The sequence below is a fragment of the Delphinus delphis genome, chromosome 15, assembly GCF_949987515.2.
Source record: "Delphinus delphis chromosome 15, mDelDel1.2, whole genome shotgun sequence".
Taxonomy (NCBI): Eukaryota; Metazoa; Chordata; class Mammalia; order Artiodactyla; family Delphinidae; genus Delphinus; species Delphinus delphis.
Window position 1 is genome coordinate 29,296,489 of NC_082697.1, and position 14,964 is coordinate 29,311,452.

Here is a 14,964-nt window from a genome sequence, read left to right on the forward strand (position 1 = left end):
CTGAGGCAGTCTGTCTTTCTTTTATTTTTAATGATTTTCATTTTAAGATACTGTACATTAAAAATGCAAAAAAAATCAGTTGTTTTTCAATTTTATTTTTGGCTGTGTTGGGTCTTAGTTGCGGCACGTGGGATCTTCATGCGGCATGCTGGATCTCTAGTTGTGGCGAGCAGGTTTCTCTCTCTAGTAGTGGCCCGCAGGCTCAGTACTTTCAGTGCACAGGCTTCATTGCCCCGCAGCATGTGGGATCTTAGTTCCCTGCATTGGAAGGCGGATTCTTAACCACTGGACCACCAGGGAAGTCTCCCAAAATCACTGTTTTTAAATGCATAACTAAAAACATAGAATTACAAATGAAACCAGTTATATTTATGAGCAGGTATCAAAATATTAAAAACATTTGAGATACAGTCACAAATGTGCTTCTTTATTTAAAGCATTAGATAACAAGATCTAGTGGCAGGTCCAATAACTGCCATAATTTCAAAGTGATGATGAGTCTGATGTTTAGAGACATTTGCGATAGCTGTCGTAATGGGATAGGAGGACATCTGCCATTTTGATTTGCAACAAAGCCACGGGTATTGCAAATTCCACTGTGGTTTGTTGTCTACCTCACAGCTGAGGAAAGGCTGAATTTCAGTTAGAAGTGAGAGAAAATAAAATCTTTTCCGATCTCAGTTCCGGGTGCAGGGAAATGGTTGCTGGTGTGGGGAGTGGGGCTGGGGTTCCAGGAAATCTGTGTTCAGGAGGAGGAGGACTTCTTTGTAGAGGGGAGCTAGGCTGCGTGTGTGGTTGGCCGAGAGGGCAGAGGGGGAGTCCTGCCGGAGTTTCTTCTGGCCTGGAGGAGCCCGAGGGTCCAGCCTGACCCCCACCCCAAGGTATTGGGAATGGGGGAGGGGGCTGCAGGGCGTCCCCCCACCCCCCACCAAACCCTGTCCCACCCTAGGGCCCAGGCCACGGCACTGGCTCCCCTCCCAGAGCTGCTTCCTTCCCCTAGCGGCATTCGGCATTCGCTATCATTGCCAGGTCCATTAGCCATTAGCCGATGCGGTGACCTTGACCCGGCCTGGACCCTGCAAATGAGGGGGCACGCCGGGGGCGCAGGGCCTGAACCGCAGCGGCCTGCTGTGACCAGTCATGCGGCGGCCCTCTTAGACACTGCTCCACCTACGCGGCCCCTGGGCATAAAAAGCCGGGCCAGAGAGACAGCGCAGCCGCCGGACCCCGGACCCAGCCCGCCCGCACCATGGCCGCCCCCAGCCTCGCCTGCTGCCTGCTCGGCCTCCTGGCGCTGACCTCCGCCTGCTATATCCAGAACTGCCCCCTGGGCGGCAAGCGGGCCGTGCTGGACCTCGACGTACGCAAGGTGAGCGCCCAGCCCTAGTCCCGCGGCACTTGAGGCTGGGCAACCCGCAGCCACAGGGTCGCCCCTGCCGCTCCCTTTCCCGCGCTGACCCCGCGCCGGCCCCGCCTGGCCTAGGAACCAAGGCAGCCGAGTAGCTTTTGAGTCCCCTCCTTCGACCGCTTCTGGGGGCCAAAGAGCGCCAGGGAGACCCCGAACCTCCGGCGCTCCTCTGCTCAGCCGGCTCAGCCCCCCGCCCCGCAGGCTCTCCCTCCCGGGCCCGGGCCCCTCCCCGCCCCCGGCTCACCCCCGCCCTCCCACCAGTGTCTCCCCTGCGGCCCCGGGGGCAAAGGCCGCTGCTTCGGGCCCAGCATCTGCTGCGGGGACGAGCTGGGCTGCCTCGTGGGCACGGCCGAGACGCTGCGCTGCCAGGAGGAGAACTACCTGCCGTCGCCCTGCCAGTCGGGCCAAAAGCCGTGCGGGAGCGGGGGCCGCTGCGCCGCCGCCGGCATCTGCTGCAGCCCGGGTGAGTCAGGCTGGAGCCGGGGCGGGACCGGGACACCGGGACCAGGCGGGGCGGGCCGTGGCGGGCCCTGACCCGGCGTCTCTTCATGCAGACGGCTGCCGCGGCGACCCCGCCTGCGACCCCGAGGCCGCCTTCTCCCAGCTCTGAGACCCGCCGGCCCCCGACACCGTCGGAGCGCAGCCCTCGCTCCCTCCGTAGCCACCCCCAGGAACTATGACTATTAAATAAAGCAGATTTTTTCCCCTCCAGCCCGACTCGCGTCTGTCAGAACTGGGAAGGGAGGGCGTTGGGGGAGTCGAAGATCGCCGGCTCTCGGCGCTTCATAGGGAATTAAAGCCGCCACCCCGAGGGGAGAAGGGTGCCATTCCGCGGTGACGTCCTGTAGGGGTGGATGGAGGAAGGAGGGGGACGACACGGCTGGCTCCCAGGGAGATGAAAACAGTCCCCTGCTTCCCCCTCCAACAGAGCTGGGGGCCTACAGCAGGCTGGACATGAGAGGAACTTTCTAAGGTCCAAAGCGACAGAGTGGGGCCTGCAGAGATAAGAGTCTGACGGGGCACCAGAGGAAGGGTAGGAGGTTGGTCGTAGAGAGTGAAAGACTTCCTGACATCTGGAAGCAGGCTTGGGTCACACATGAGGGCTGGCCTGGGGGAGGGGAGCTTGGCTGGGGCAGCTGAAGGGCCTTCACGTTTCCAAGGAGCTGGACTCTCAGGCCGCAGGAGGCCACCTGTACTCTCAGAAGGGGTGGCCAAGCTGGGGAGGCTGGGCGGGAGGGCCAGCACAGCCACCCTGTGGCTTGTTGTCCCACCCAGGAGGCCCTGGGTTCCCAGTGTTGCATGGAAGCCAGGAGCCCTGCTCCTGACTGCAGTAAAGAAATGTGACAGCACTGGGGACCCTGCAGAACAGGGGTTCCTGAGAGCCCATAGCCACAGAAATGACCACAAAATGCAGAGGACACTAACAGAGAGACTCCTGCAACCTACACTTCTCATCTGTTCCTGGATCAAAGACCATTTTGGAGCAGCTATAAAAGCCTAACCCCTCTCCCCCAGAATGTGCCACCATTCACTTACTCGTGCTGTGGGACAAAAGCGATTTCAGAAGGTGCATGCCCACACACCCACTCCAAATAAAACAAGAGCGCATCACTATCTGTTAGTAATTTTTGTATGTTATTTCTGTGGCTTTCTCACACACTGAAGCAATGAGGATTCACTCAGAGGCCTCCCACCCACCACAGGCAGTGTGTCGTCTCAGAGTGGAGAGAGAAAAAGTATACTAAAGAGGACTGTAAGGTTTTCTTTGTATAAATTACAAAACCAGGCAAAACTAAGCTATGGTGCTAGAGGTCTTGGGTGTGGTGGTGACAGGAAGGGGTATAAGGGGGCTTCTGGGGTGCTGGTCATATTCTGTTTCTTGGCCTGGGAGCTGGTAAAACAAGTGTGTTCAGTTTATTAAAATTCATTCAGATTGCACACATGTGATTTGTTCACTTTTGTATGTATATTATACTAGAATAAAAGTTTTTTAATGAAAAAATTATCATTATTACTGAGATGTATGAAGAGAAGAGAGATGAAGCTTTTGAAAGCCCCAGTGGTTCCTGACAAGGCTGTGAGAGCAGGTCCCTCCTCTTACCCCCCATATCTGGAACAAGAAATGACTGAAAGCTGAGTCCTGTTCAAATCAACCATGGGGAAGTATGTGATTCTCATAAATTGGTGTTTGAGAACCATGTCAAAGTTCTGTGGTCCCTCAGAAACCACACAGATGAAGAGGGAAGCAACCAGAAGGAACCACACTACTCAACTAGAGAGACACAAGGTTAGGGATTTGTGCTTTTCCAAGCTTGGGCATCCACCGGCCACATCAGCAGGAAGCCTGGGATCTCCCTCTGGGACATCAGTCTCTGAGTGCCCTGCATACCCTTCAAACCCCAGAGGATTCCATAGAGCAGAGCCATGTCAGCCCAGGTCTCCCCACCTGGAGAGAGAGTTCAGGGTCCCCTCACCCCTCCAGTGTTTCCTTTTCTGGTCTCAATAACACAGGGGCAGATTGACACCTCTTTTTCAGGGGATGATGCAGAGGTGGCATCAACCTGGGCCTGGTGAGGAAGAGGAGCTGGGAGAGTTGCCACGTGTGCTAAGTGAAGTGGTTCAGTGGCCAGACGGTGCAGAAGCCATTCTTCACTCTTCCTCCTCGCTCAGACCCATGGCCTTTGTCCTCCTTGGAATGACTCCTTCAAACTACCAAAGTGCTTGGGGCTTGTGCAGGGTGGTGGTTCCCAACCCCTGCTTTGTATAACTAGTACTTTGTGAACCCATTTAACTACCTGGGAATGAAATTCCTAGATAACATGCCCACCCACACACAATTTCAAAAACATATAATTAGTCCTAGCAGTAATATAAAGTAGAGAAAAGGAAAGTAATTTAGTACAAAATAACACTATTTTAATATGTAGCTAAACATGTCAGGCTACACTGGGTGACATATACACAATAAGGTCATCTCATGATTATATCTGCTTATATCAAATACAGTAAAAAGAGATTGGAAGCCAATCTCTACAGGACATTCAGGAAAATAAGATGGTCAAAGCACCATGAGGATCAATAGTCTTTTTTGTACCTAAAGAAAAGATGGACTCAGATATCAATGAATCACAAAGAATGTATTCATGGGACACCTGGGGAAATTTGAACAGTATATATTTGATGATAATACATATTGTTGAGTTTTGGCTTGGGGCTTGCATGTGTGTGGTAACAGTCTGTGGTCATATCTTTAACAAAAGTTCCTCTCATTTGAGATGCACACTGGAACGTTTACAGATGACATGGGATGACTACTGGGATGACTTGGGGGTGGGAGGAGGGAGTGGAGGTAGAGATGAAAGAAGGATCATGTGTTGATAATTGTGGGAGTGAAGGAGGGGGTAGGTACCCAAGGGGTCTTTGTTTAGTGGCTCTACTTTTTTGTATATTTGAAATTTCTCTTAATAAAAACTAAAAAACCAAAAAGATTGTGGTAGAGGTAAATATTCTGATATGAAGAGATGCCCCAAATTTACTTTGTTAAAAAAAGATGTGAATTACTTTGTTAAAAAAGATGTGAGTAGTATCTGTACATTATGAAATAATACTAATTTGTAAAATAAAAATTCATATGTGTGCATACCAGAACACTGTGGGCAACCTCAGAGATGAGCTCTTCACAGCTGTGAGAAGCTTTAGGACACAGCATTCCAGTCTGAAAGCTGTAATCATTGACTGCATCACTGAGCATTTATTGCTGTGATTTATTTTTATGTCACTCTGTACTATCCAGCTCCTCCAGTACAACCCTGAAGGACAGCAATTTCAGTTTTCTGTAGGGTCTATGTGGACAATAAGTTTGCCCTGCTTCCATACCTACTAAATTTCGTGTAGTTTAGTTTTTAAATCTGGAATGGTTTGAAATTATACCAGAAGTTTTTCCCAGCGTCATAAGAGGTGATTGTCCATGGGGCAGAGGTCAGAAATATTTTTTCCCTTTCCCGATATTTTCTTCCATGTAGAGGGGTTTCCCTGAGATAACACTCCTCCCAGGGAGTAGCTGACTTGTGGGGCAGGGCGAGAGGAAAGGAGCAGGTATAATGCCACCCCTTCCTCTCCGATCCCTCTTGGGATGAGGCTGCCATCCCAGGAAGCATGTGCTGTCACAGTGCAAATGCAGGAGCTCAGCGGTAAGCCCTATGAAGTTCCAGCTCCTTGTGTCTGGGACAGTAAACAGCTCTAGCTTGTTACTCAGCTTTGTGAAGCCTCCTTGCCAGCAGGTCCAAATTGCATTGTTTAATATCAGTTCTATCAATAATAAAGGTAGTCTTCTGGCCTCCAAATGTCACATTCTTTTATTTCATTTTTTAATTGTTTCAGAATTCAGGGGTTATAGTTAGTTAAAGTTAGGCTGCCATTATAAAAACACCCAAACCGTAAGGAGAACTTAGGGAGGTAGAGAAGGTCACTGTTTAATTCCCTCTGTCCTATCAGTCCTCAGTGAACATCCTCAGCTCTGTTCCACTTTGTCACTTAGGGACCCAGGTTTCTTCTCTCATATAGTTCTGTCATCCCCTAGGCCTCATCTCTGCCTGCATATTTGAGACCAGGACGTTGTGGATTCCGCTGGGTGGGAAGGGAAAGAGTGTGGAGGAGGCTCACACTGTCGTTAAGACCCCAAGTTCACTATTCCTTTCACTCACATTTTATTGACAAAAACATGGTCATATGGACACACAGTGCAAATGAAGCTAGAAAATGTAGCTACAATTCTATTACTACACAGTGCCAATCAAATTCCCAGAAGGATTTTTTTGGTACGAATTGCAAAGGAACTAAAATAGCTAAATCAGTTTTGAAGAAGAAAGTTGAAAGAGTCTCACTACCTAATTTCCAGACTTACTGTAAAGCTACCACACTCAGGACAGGGTGGGAGTGGAGAAAAGATAGGCCTATTGATCAATGCAACAGATCAGAGAGGCCAGAAATAGACTTACGTGTATATGGTCAAATGATTTTTGAGAAAGTTACAAAGACAATTGAATAGAGAAAGAATAGTCATTACAACAAATAGAGCTGGAGGGAATTCCCTGGCGGTCCAGTGGTTAGGACTCCATGCTTTCACTGCCAAGGGCCCAGGTTCAATCCCTAGTCGGGGAACTAAGATCCTGCAAGCCCCATGGCCAAAAAAAAAATGAAAGAAAGAAAAGAAAAATAATTAAAACAAACAAATAGAGCTGGAACAAATGAATATCCAGATGCAAACAGTGAACTTCAATGCACAACTTGTACCCTATACAAAAATTAACTCAAAATGGATCATAGTTCAAATTCTAATCTGTTTAAAACTTATAAACTTTTGGTGATTACAATAGAGCCACTATAAACATTCACATACAGCTTTTTGTGTGAATATAGATATTCATTTCACTTGGATCACTACCTGTTAATGGGACTGGTGGGTTAAATGGTAATTGTAAGTTTAACTTTACAAGAAGCTATAGAACAGTTTTCCAGAGTGGGTGAATGATTTTGTATCCACATCCACAATATATGAGGGTTACGATTGCTCCATATCCCTGTCAGCACATGATATTCTCAGCGCCCCCCTTTTTCTTAAGACATTGAAGTGGTTTCTCACTATGGCTTTAATTTGCCTTTCCCTAATGACTAATGATGCTGAACATCTTTACATGTGTTTATTTGCCATCTATGTATCTTATGTGGTAAAGTACCTGCTTAAATTGTTTAGCCATTTTAAAAGTTGAGTCATTTTCTTATTATTGAGTTTTGAGAGGGCAGTCTTTATATATTCTGGGTATAAGTCCTTTATAAGTTGTGTGATTTGTGAATCTTTTCTCCCAGTCTGTGGCTTGTCTTTGCATTCTCTTAACAGTGTACTTTAAAGAGCAGAAGCTCTCTCCTGCTCTTATGACCACGTCCACACTCTTACAGTCCAGCCTCCCTCTGCCTCTTTCTCTCTCATAAGGACACTGAGATTGCATGGAGGGACCGCCCGGATACTCCAGAGCCATTTTCCATCTCAAGATCCTTAACTTCGTTCCATGTGTAAAGTATCTTTTCCCACATAATAGAATTTCATGGGTCACAAGGATTAGACTCAGGGTACCTTTGGGGTAGTACTCTAACAAAGTATGGTAAGAACTTCAGAATGTTCTGTTTTCATATAAAGAAAGCTTTGAAAACTGTCCTGTTCCTGTCCTGTGTACCTGATTGTGATAAAGTGTTGTCCCCACAATTGTACCTCCTCACACTCCCCAGTCTTGTGGGACGGTCCCATTGCTTCTCACACCCCCTTAGACATTTATTTGCATGGTTAGCTGTCCTTCCCCCAATCTGGTTGGAGGATGGTGACATTGGAATGAAAATGGGGCTGGGGGTCAGTGCACTTGTTCCTTGTACAGGAGCACTTCCTCTGGAGGTACAGCAAGCTCAGGTCAGATCTGGACTCTCTAAGAGGCAGACTTTCCAGGTTCTAAGCCACTCCTGGGACTGAAGCTAACACATGCTCATCGTGTCTTCCAAGGATTCAGTTATTTCATGTATGAAAGACAAAACTTCAAAATTTCTGCAAGGTAATACGATTACACATTCATGGATAATGTATGAATATTTCTGACAGACAAATTAGTGACATGTCCAATAATCCAGCCATCAGTATTCTTAAAGCAGATGTCTATTCTTTGATTGAAGACTTTTTAAAATATATTTAGTGGGCAAAATTGTTCCAGTTGTACACAACCAAATCGTCATTCCGCTGTATTGTCTTAACATTATATATTATATATATATTATATATATGTCTTAACATATATATATATATATTATATAAGACAACATTATATATTGTCTTAAATATGATATATCATGAACCAAAATAAATAAATTAATTAATTAAATAAAATGAGCAGAAGTTTTTAATTTTGGTGAATTCCAAATGTATCAAATTTCTTCTTTTATGGATCTTGCTTTTGGTGTCAGAGCTAGGAAACTTTTGTATAACTTGAGGTCCTAAAGAATTTCCCCTATATTTTCTTCAAGAAGTTTTATAATTTTAGGGACTTCCCTGGTGGTCCAGTGATTAAGACTCTGTTCTCCCAATTCAAGGGGCCTGGGTTCAATTCCTGGTCGGGAACTAAGATCCCATGTACCACAACTAAGCCCACATGCCTCAACTACTGAGCCCGGCGTGCTCTAGAGTGTGCATGCCGCAACTAGAGAAGCCAGTGCGCCACAGTGAAGACCCAGCGCAGCCAAAATAAATAAATAATAATAAATAAATTTTTTAAAAAGTAAGTTTTATAATTTTAGATTTTATATTTAAGTCTATGATCCATTTTTTTAATTGAAGTATAGTTGATTTACAATGTTGTGTTAGTTTTTGGTGTACAACAAAGTGATTCAGTTATACATACATACGAATATATATATTCTCTTTTTTCTTTTTCTTTTCTATACATTCTTTTTCACTATAGTTCATTACAAGATATTGAATATAGTTCCCTGTGCAACAGCAGGTCTTTGTTGTTTACCTATTTTATATATAGTACTGTGTATATTTTAATCCCAAACTCCTAATTTATCCCCCCTCCTTCCCCTTTGGTAAACATAAGATTGCTTTCTATGTCTGTGAGTCTGCTTCTGTTCTGTAAATAAGTTCATTTGTATCACTTTTTTAGATTCCACGTATGTGGTATCAAATGATAGTTGTGTTTGTCTGACTTACTTCACTTAGAATGATAGTCTCTAGGTCCATCCATATTGCTGCAAATGGCATTATTTCATTCTTTCTTATGGCTGAGTAATATTCCATTGTATATGTATATGCCACATCTTTTTCATTCATCTGTCGATGGACACTTAGGTTGCTTACATGTCTTGGTGATTGTGAATAGTGCTGCTATGAATATTGGGGTGCATGTATCTTTTTCGAATTATAGGTTTTGTCTTTTCTGGATACATGCCCAGGAGTGGGGTTGCTGGATCATATGGCAACTCTATTTTTAGGGTTTTTTTTTGTTTTTTGGGGGGGGGCACTGCGGTGGGTCTTCATTGTTGCACGCGGGCTTTCTTTAGTTGCGGCGAGTAGGGGCTACTCTTCATTGCAGTGCACGGGCTTCTCATTGCGATGGCTTCTCTTGTTTTTGTTTTTTAAAGAGATTTTTAAAAATTTATTTATTTTATTTTTGGCTGTGTTGAGTCTTCATTGCTGCGCGCGGGCTTTAGTTGCGGTGAATGGGGGCTACTCTTCATTGTGGTGTGCGGGCTTCTCATTGTGGTGGCTTTTCTTGTTGCAGAGCACGAGCTCTAGGAGCACAGGCTTCAGTAGTTGTGGCACGTGGGCTCAGTAATTGTGGCGCACGGGCTTAGTTGCTCCGCGGCCTGAGAGATCTTCCCGGACCAGGACTGGAACCCGTGTCCCCTGCATTGGCAGGCAGATTCTTAACCCCTGCGCCACTAGGGAAGTCCCACGATGGCTTCTCTTGTTGCGGAGCACGGGTTCTAGGCACGCGGGGTTCAGTAGTTGTGGCACTCGGGCTTCAGCAGTTGTGGCTTGCAGGGTCTAGAGCGCAAGCTCAGTAGTTGTGGCTCACGGGCTTAGTTGCTCCACAGCATGTGGGATCTTCCTGGACCAGGACTGGAACCCATTTCTCCTGCATTTGTAGGCAGATTCTTAACCACTGTGCAACCCAGGAAGCCCTATTTTTAGTTTTTTAAGGAATCTCTCCATACTGTTCTCCATAGTGGCTCCACCAATTTATATTCCCACCAACAGTGTAGGAGGGTTCCCTTTTCTCCACACCCTCTCCAGCATTTATTATTTGTAGGTCTTTTGATGATGGCCATTCTGACTGGTGTGAGGTGATACCTCACTGCAGTTTTGATTTGCTTGTCTGTAATAATTAGCGACGTTGAGCATATGATCCTTTTTTAAAAACCAAGCTGCCTCTTCCCACCGCCCTCTGTCTGGATGGGTTACTAAATTCCTATTAGGTCTGGTCCTGCCCCAGGTCTTCCCAGACCTGGGGACTGGTCCTGAGTGTGCCACACTAGGGTAGAGGCGGGAGGCCATGGCAGGGAGAGAAGCCAGTGTGGGCCCTGCCCCGGCCAGACTTAATCACGCTGGACACTGAGCTGGGTCAGGATGATGGCAGAGCAGAGCTCTAAGACCAGAAGAGAGCTTGCGGCTGACTGAGACTGAGTCACTAGGCTCCGCCCCAAGGCAGGGTGTTGGGGTCAGGGCTCAGAGTGACTTCTCTCTGCCTGCGCTCCCTCCTGGCCTCCAAGTGTGGGAGGATTCCAGAGGAGATGCAGCCCCTGTGGTCCCAAGACCTGGAGCAAGAAATCCCAAGGAGAGGATGCAGAGAAGAGAGGGGGTAGAGAGAGAAGGATGGGAGGTAACGGAGGGGAAATTTGGGACAGAAGAGGCAAGGAAGGGATGAAGAGGGATAAGGAGAAGCAAGAGGAACGAGAGGTCAGGGGGTGGACAGGGGAAAAGAAACCAGTGAGGGGAAAGGGGATAAAGGGGTGGATGGGATAGAGGGGACAAAGAGGGACAGAGGGCCATAGAAAAGGGTCTGCCAAATGCTAGCAGACTTCTACCCTGAAGCTGCATTGTCAAGGCTGGAAGGTCCTAATGTGTGTGTGTGTGTGTGTGTGTGTGTGTGTGTACATGTGCCTGTCTATGGTCCAGTCAGCTGGGTCTGCATTTCCCTGGGTGTGTCTCTGCTTCCCAATGTGTGTCTCAGGGTCTGTATCTCTGACTGTGGGCAAAGATCACCGGGCATGTCCCAAACAATTTTTTTCTTGTCTGTTTGTCTGGCTGTGTGTGTGGTTGGTGTGGCTGTTTTGGGGGGGAGGGGTATGTACCTAGGGTTTCCGTGGGCTCTGTCTCTCATGCTGGCTGAGTGGCCCGAATGGGGATGCTTAGTCTCCTCCTGGACCGACAGTACCTGGCCCCCCTCTCTGCTGGGTCTGGGGTGATGTCCCCTCCACACGGGCACATAAAGCACAGCCTTGGATGAGATAGGCTGGGAATTCCTGAAGCTGTTTGTGCCTCAGCTTCCCAGGATGTAAACGGGGACGAGAACTGCGGTCACCCTTGGTGCATCCCCCTGCCTCTCTCTCTCACTCTTCTCTCCGTGACTCTCAATGTTTCTCTCTCTCTCTCTCCATCGTTCTGCTGTCCCTCTGTCTCTTGCTATCTTGTCCACCCATGTCTTTCCCCATCTCTGCCTTTATTTCCATCCCTCTGCCAGATCCCCAACCCAGCCTCTCCGCGGCCTGGACAGTGGCCCTTCCCCTCCCCGCCCGCAGGTCGCCCTGTCAGTAGTTCTATCTAGAATCGTGCTGGCCCAAGATCGCTTCCCGACAGGATCTGTCCCTTTTCTGGGGTGGATTTGCTCACGACTTAGGGTCCGGGAACTGGTCCCCCACCCTCCTGTCCTCTCCCCTCTCCACCCCCAGAGACGGAGACGCACGCTAGCCAATGCCTTTAAGACCGTTTATTTTTCGTGCTGCGAGGGCGGGGGGTGGGGTGGGGGCGCCTCAGTAGACGCCGGGCTGGGCGGGCTCAGCGGGCTCCGGCGCCCCCGCCAGCTGCACCAGCCGCAGCAGCAAGGCCCCGCTCGGCCCGTCCAGCAGGGTCGCGTTGCTCGGGTCGCTCGCCCGGGCGCGTCGAGGGAAGCTGGCGCCCTCCCGGCACTCGGGCTCCGTCACGCAGCTCTCTGCGGGCAGCATGGGCTGAGCGCGCGGCGCGGGGGCGCAGCAAGCTGCCCAGGCCCCGCCCCCACCAGACCCAGGTTGGCCCGGCCCCCGCCCCGGCCAGGACCCAGCGCCACCCCCCCGCCCCCCGCCGCCCAGGCCGCTCACCGTCGTTGCAGCAGATGCCGGCGGCGGCGCAGCGGCCCCCGCTCCCGCACGGCTTCTGGCCCGACTGGCAGGGCGACGGCAGGTAGTTCTCCTCCTGGCAGCGCAGCGCCTCGGCCGTGCCCACGAGGCAGCCCAGCTCGTCCCCGCAGCAGATGCTGGGCCCGAAGCAGCGGCCTTTGCCCCCGGGGCCGCAGGGGAGACACTGGCGGGAGGGCGGGGGTGAGCCGGGGGCGGGGAGGGGCCCGGGCCCGGGAGGGAGAGCCTGCGGGGCGGGGGGCTGAGCCGGGTGGGGGAGGACAGGGCAGAGGAGCGCCGGAGGTTCGGGGGTCTCCCTGGCGCTCTTTGGCCCCCAGAAGCGGTCGAAGGAGGGGACTCAAAAGCTACTCGGCTGCCTTGGTTTTCAGGTGACTAAGGAACAGCTCTCAGTGACAGCCCTCAGCATCCTCCCCCTTCGTTGAGGGAGGGGTCCCTCATGGGCTGCATGGGAGAGACCTTCCTTCTCACCTTTGGGGCCTCCTGGTGTGCACCCCTCTCTCAGCTGCCCACTACCCTCCCCTTAATGCAGACCTTCCTCCTCTGCCCGCGTTGCTCCAGTTCCATCTCTAGCATGCACCCCCTCTCCACACCCACCCCACCCCGTGCAGGGAGGGTCCCTGCCCCGCTCCAGAATACACTCAGGCCCTTCTTCACATGTCCTGTTCCCTCTCTGGCCTTACCCTGCCCCTCAAGCCAGTGGGCCTCACTTGGGCCCTGACCTCTACTCACTCACCTATGGACTGACTCTGTGGGTGGCAGGGACATGAGCCCTAGAGGAGGGCATGAGGCACCTAGGTGACTCCAGCTTCCAAAGCTGCCAAGCAGAGGGAGGGGTTGTTTGTGGGGGCTGTCCACCTACCCACCCTAGTTTGTTCCGCAGCTCAAAACTGGTCACCTGTGGCCTTGACAGAATTGAGCATGGTTATTGGATTTCCTTTAGCTCTGCTGAAGGTGGAATAAGAGGGAATCACTGGACAAGCAGCATTAAAGAATTGGGCTAGGTACCCAGCAGAACTTCCTTACAGGATACTTGGGTGGCACCTCCCACTCAGGCAAGCTCAGGGCAATGGCCAGCTTCTGGGGGGTGGGGGGCTGGGGCCCATGGCTAGGAGAGGCCAGGAGTTGAACAGGGAAGGCCTCAAGTGCTGGAGAAGACAGAGCCTCCGAAGCTCCAGCTAGTCCTGGAGGAGAGGCCGCCATGGGCACAGAGGAGGTCTTGCCATCCAGTTCTCCCTGATCCAGCACAGAGTCCAGTTACTGGGGAAACCTCTCTTTCCTGCATCCCTTCTCTGGATGGAGACAATGTTCAGGAAGTCCTACGGCCCGTCCTAGCCCGCCCGACAGCCTGGTCCCCTCTGTTTGCCCATGCCAAGCCTCCCTTCTTCTGTTGGGCACTTCCCCTAAAGCCTGCCTCTCCCACGACTTCCCTTCCTAGCCCCTGCACTGTGATGCCATCCCTGGGCCTCTGCCCCGGCCCAGTAACCCTGAGATGGGCCACGGTCATACCTGTCTCAGCTCCAGGTCGGACATGGCCCTCTTGCCGCCCCTTGGGCAGTTCTGGAAGTAGCAAGCGGAGGTGAAGGCCAGCAGGCCGAGGAAGCAGGCAGGCAGCGTGGCGTCGGGCATCCTGGCACAGGTGGGCACAGTCTGCAGTGCTGCTCTGTGGACTGTGCTGTGCTGCCTTCGCTGGCTGCCTATTTATGTCTGCAGGTGTTCCCTCTGAGGTGACGTGGCCACCACCCCCCTCCCCAGTGGCTCCCCAGGAGCCCATGGCCGCCAGGTCCCAGTCGTCAGCAGTGATTCAGGCATCTGGGGACGCACGTGGGCCTGTGCAGGGGATGATGGGGGAGGGGTGCCAGCCTCTGGGCTGTCATTGGCAGCGGTGTGGCTGCGGTGTGACAGGAGCTGCTGTGACTGTAATTGTGACTCTCTGGACTCAGGGAGAGACAGACGTGTCGGGGGGGGCGGTCACCTGGAGACTGTCTCCAAGCTTTCTGGTGCCCAGAAGAGGCTGGGGGTCAACAGGCCCTGTCCCCCAACACAGACCCCAGAGGAGGGGGCAGGGGTGACCCGAGGGGCTGCTGTGTAAGGAGCAGGTCAGGCCCCAGCCCAGGAGTGATGAGCAGGGGACAGTCGGTATGCAGGGCCCCATCAGGAGCATTAGTCCTGTGAGAGGACAAGTGACCAAGAACGGCACACACTCGAGGTGGTGCAGACAGAGGCCTTTGTACCGGCTGCACTAGGACAGAAAGTGCTGCCTGCAGCCCCGTGTAATGGAGGCAAGAGACCAACATGGGGTCAGGGGGTCATTCCCACTTGGTGGGTGAGGCAGGTTCCCGGGGGAAGCTGGGGATGCTCCCACCCCCCCCACTCACACCCACACCAGGGTCCAAAGACTCAGGGACTGGGGACCTTGGGGATAGCTTCTTGGCATGTCCCCATCACTCTCCTTCCAGGCAGGAGCATGGGGTGAGGGGAGCATCTATGGGGGAATGAGGAAATCCGGACCCAGTAAGGCTCAAAGGTTGGGGGGTAAACTGACAGCCAGTTTGCCCCAATTCCTACCCTGACCAGGACACTAGTATGTGGGGACCAGAGCGGGGACCAGAGCAGGTACCAGCTCAGGC

The 14,964-nt window shown here is 51.2% G+C and overlaps 2 protein-coding genes across 2 annotated transcripts; one reads left to right on the forward strand and one right to left on the reverse strand.

The window, feature by feature from the left end:
* Positions 1 to 1,176: 1,176 nt before the first annotated feature.
* OXT (oxytocin/neurophysin I prepropeptide) lies at positions 1,177 to 2,107 on the forward strand. The gene is made up of 3 exons (XM_060032862.1): positions 1,177 to 1,369; positions 1,670 to 1,871; positions 1,963 to 2,107. The coding sequence occupies exons 1-3, from the start codon at positions 1,250 to 1,252 to the stop codon at positions 2,016 to 2,018; spliced, it is 378 nt and encodes a 125-aa protein (XP_059888845.1). The 5' UTR covers positions 1,177 to 1,249; the 3' UTR covers positions 2,019 to 2,107.
* A 9,831-nt stretch (positions 2,108 to 11,938) lies between these two features.
* Positions 11,939 to 14,128, reverse strand: AVP (arginine vasopressin). The gene is made up of 3 exons (XM_060032863.1): positions 13,844 to 14,128; positions 12,302 to 12,503; positions 11,939 to 12,156 (listed from the first exon to the last, which is right to left on the reverse strand). The coding sequence occupies exons 1-3, from the start codon at positions 13,961 to 13,963 to the stop codon at positions 11,978 to 11,980; spliced, it is 501 nt and encodes a 166-aa protein (XP_059888846.1). The 5' UTR covers positions 13,964 to 14,128; the 3' UTR covers positions 11,939 to 11,977.
* Positions 14,129 to 14,964: the final 836 nt, after the last annotated feature.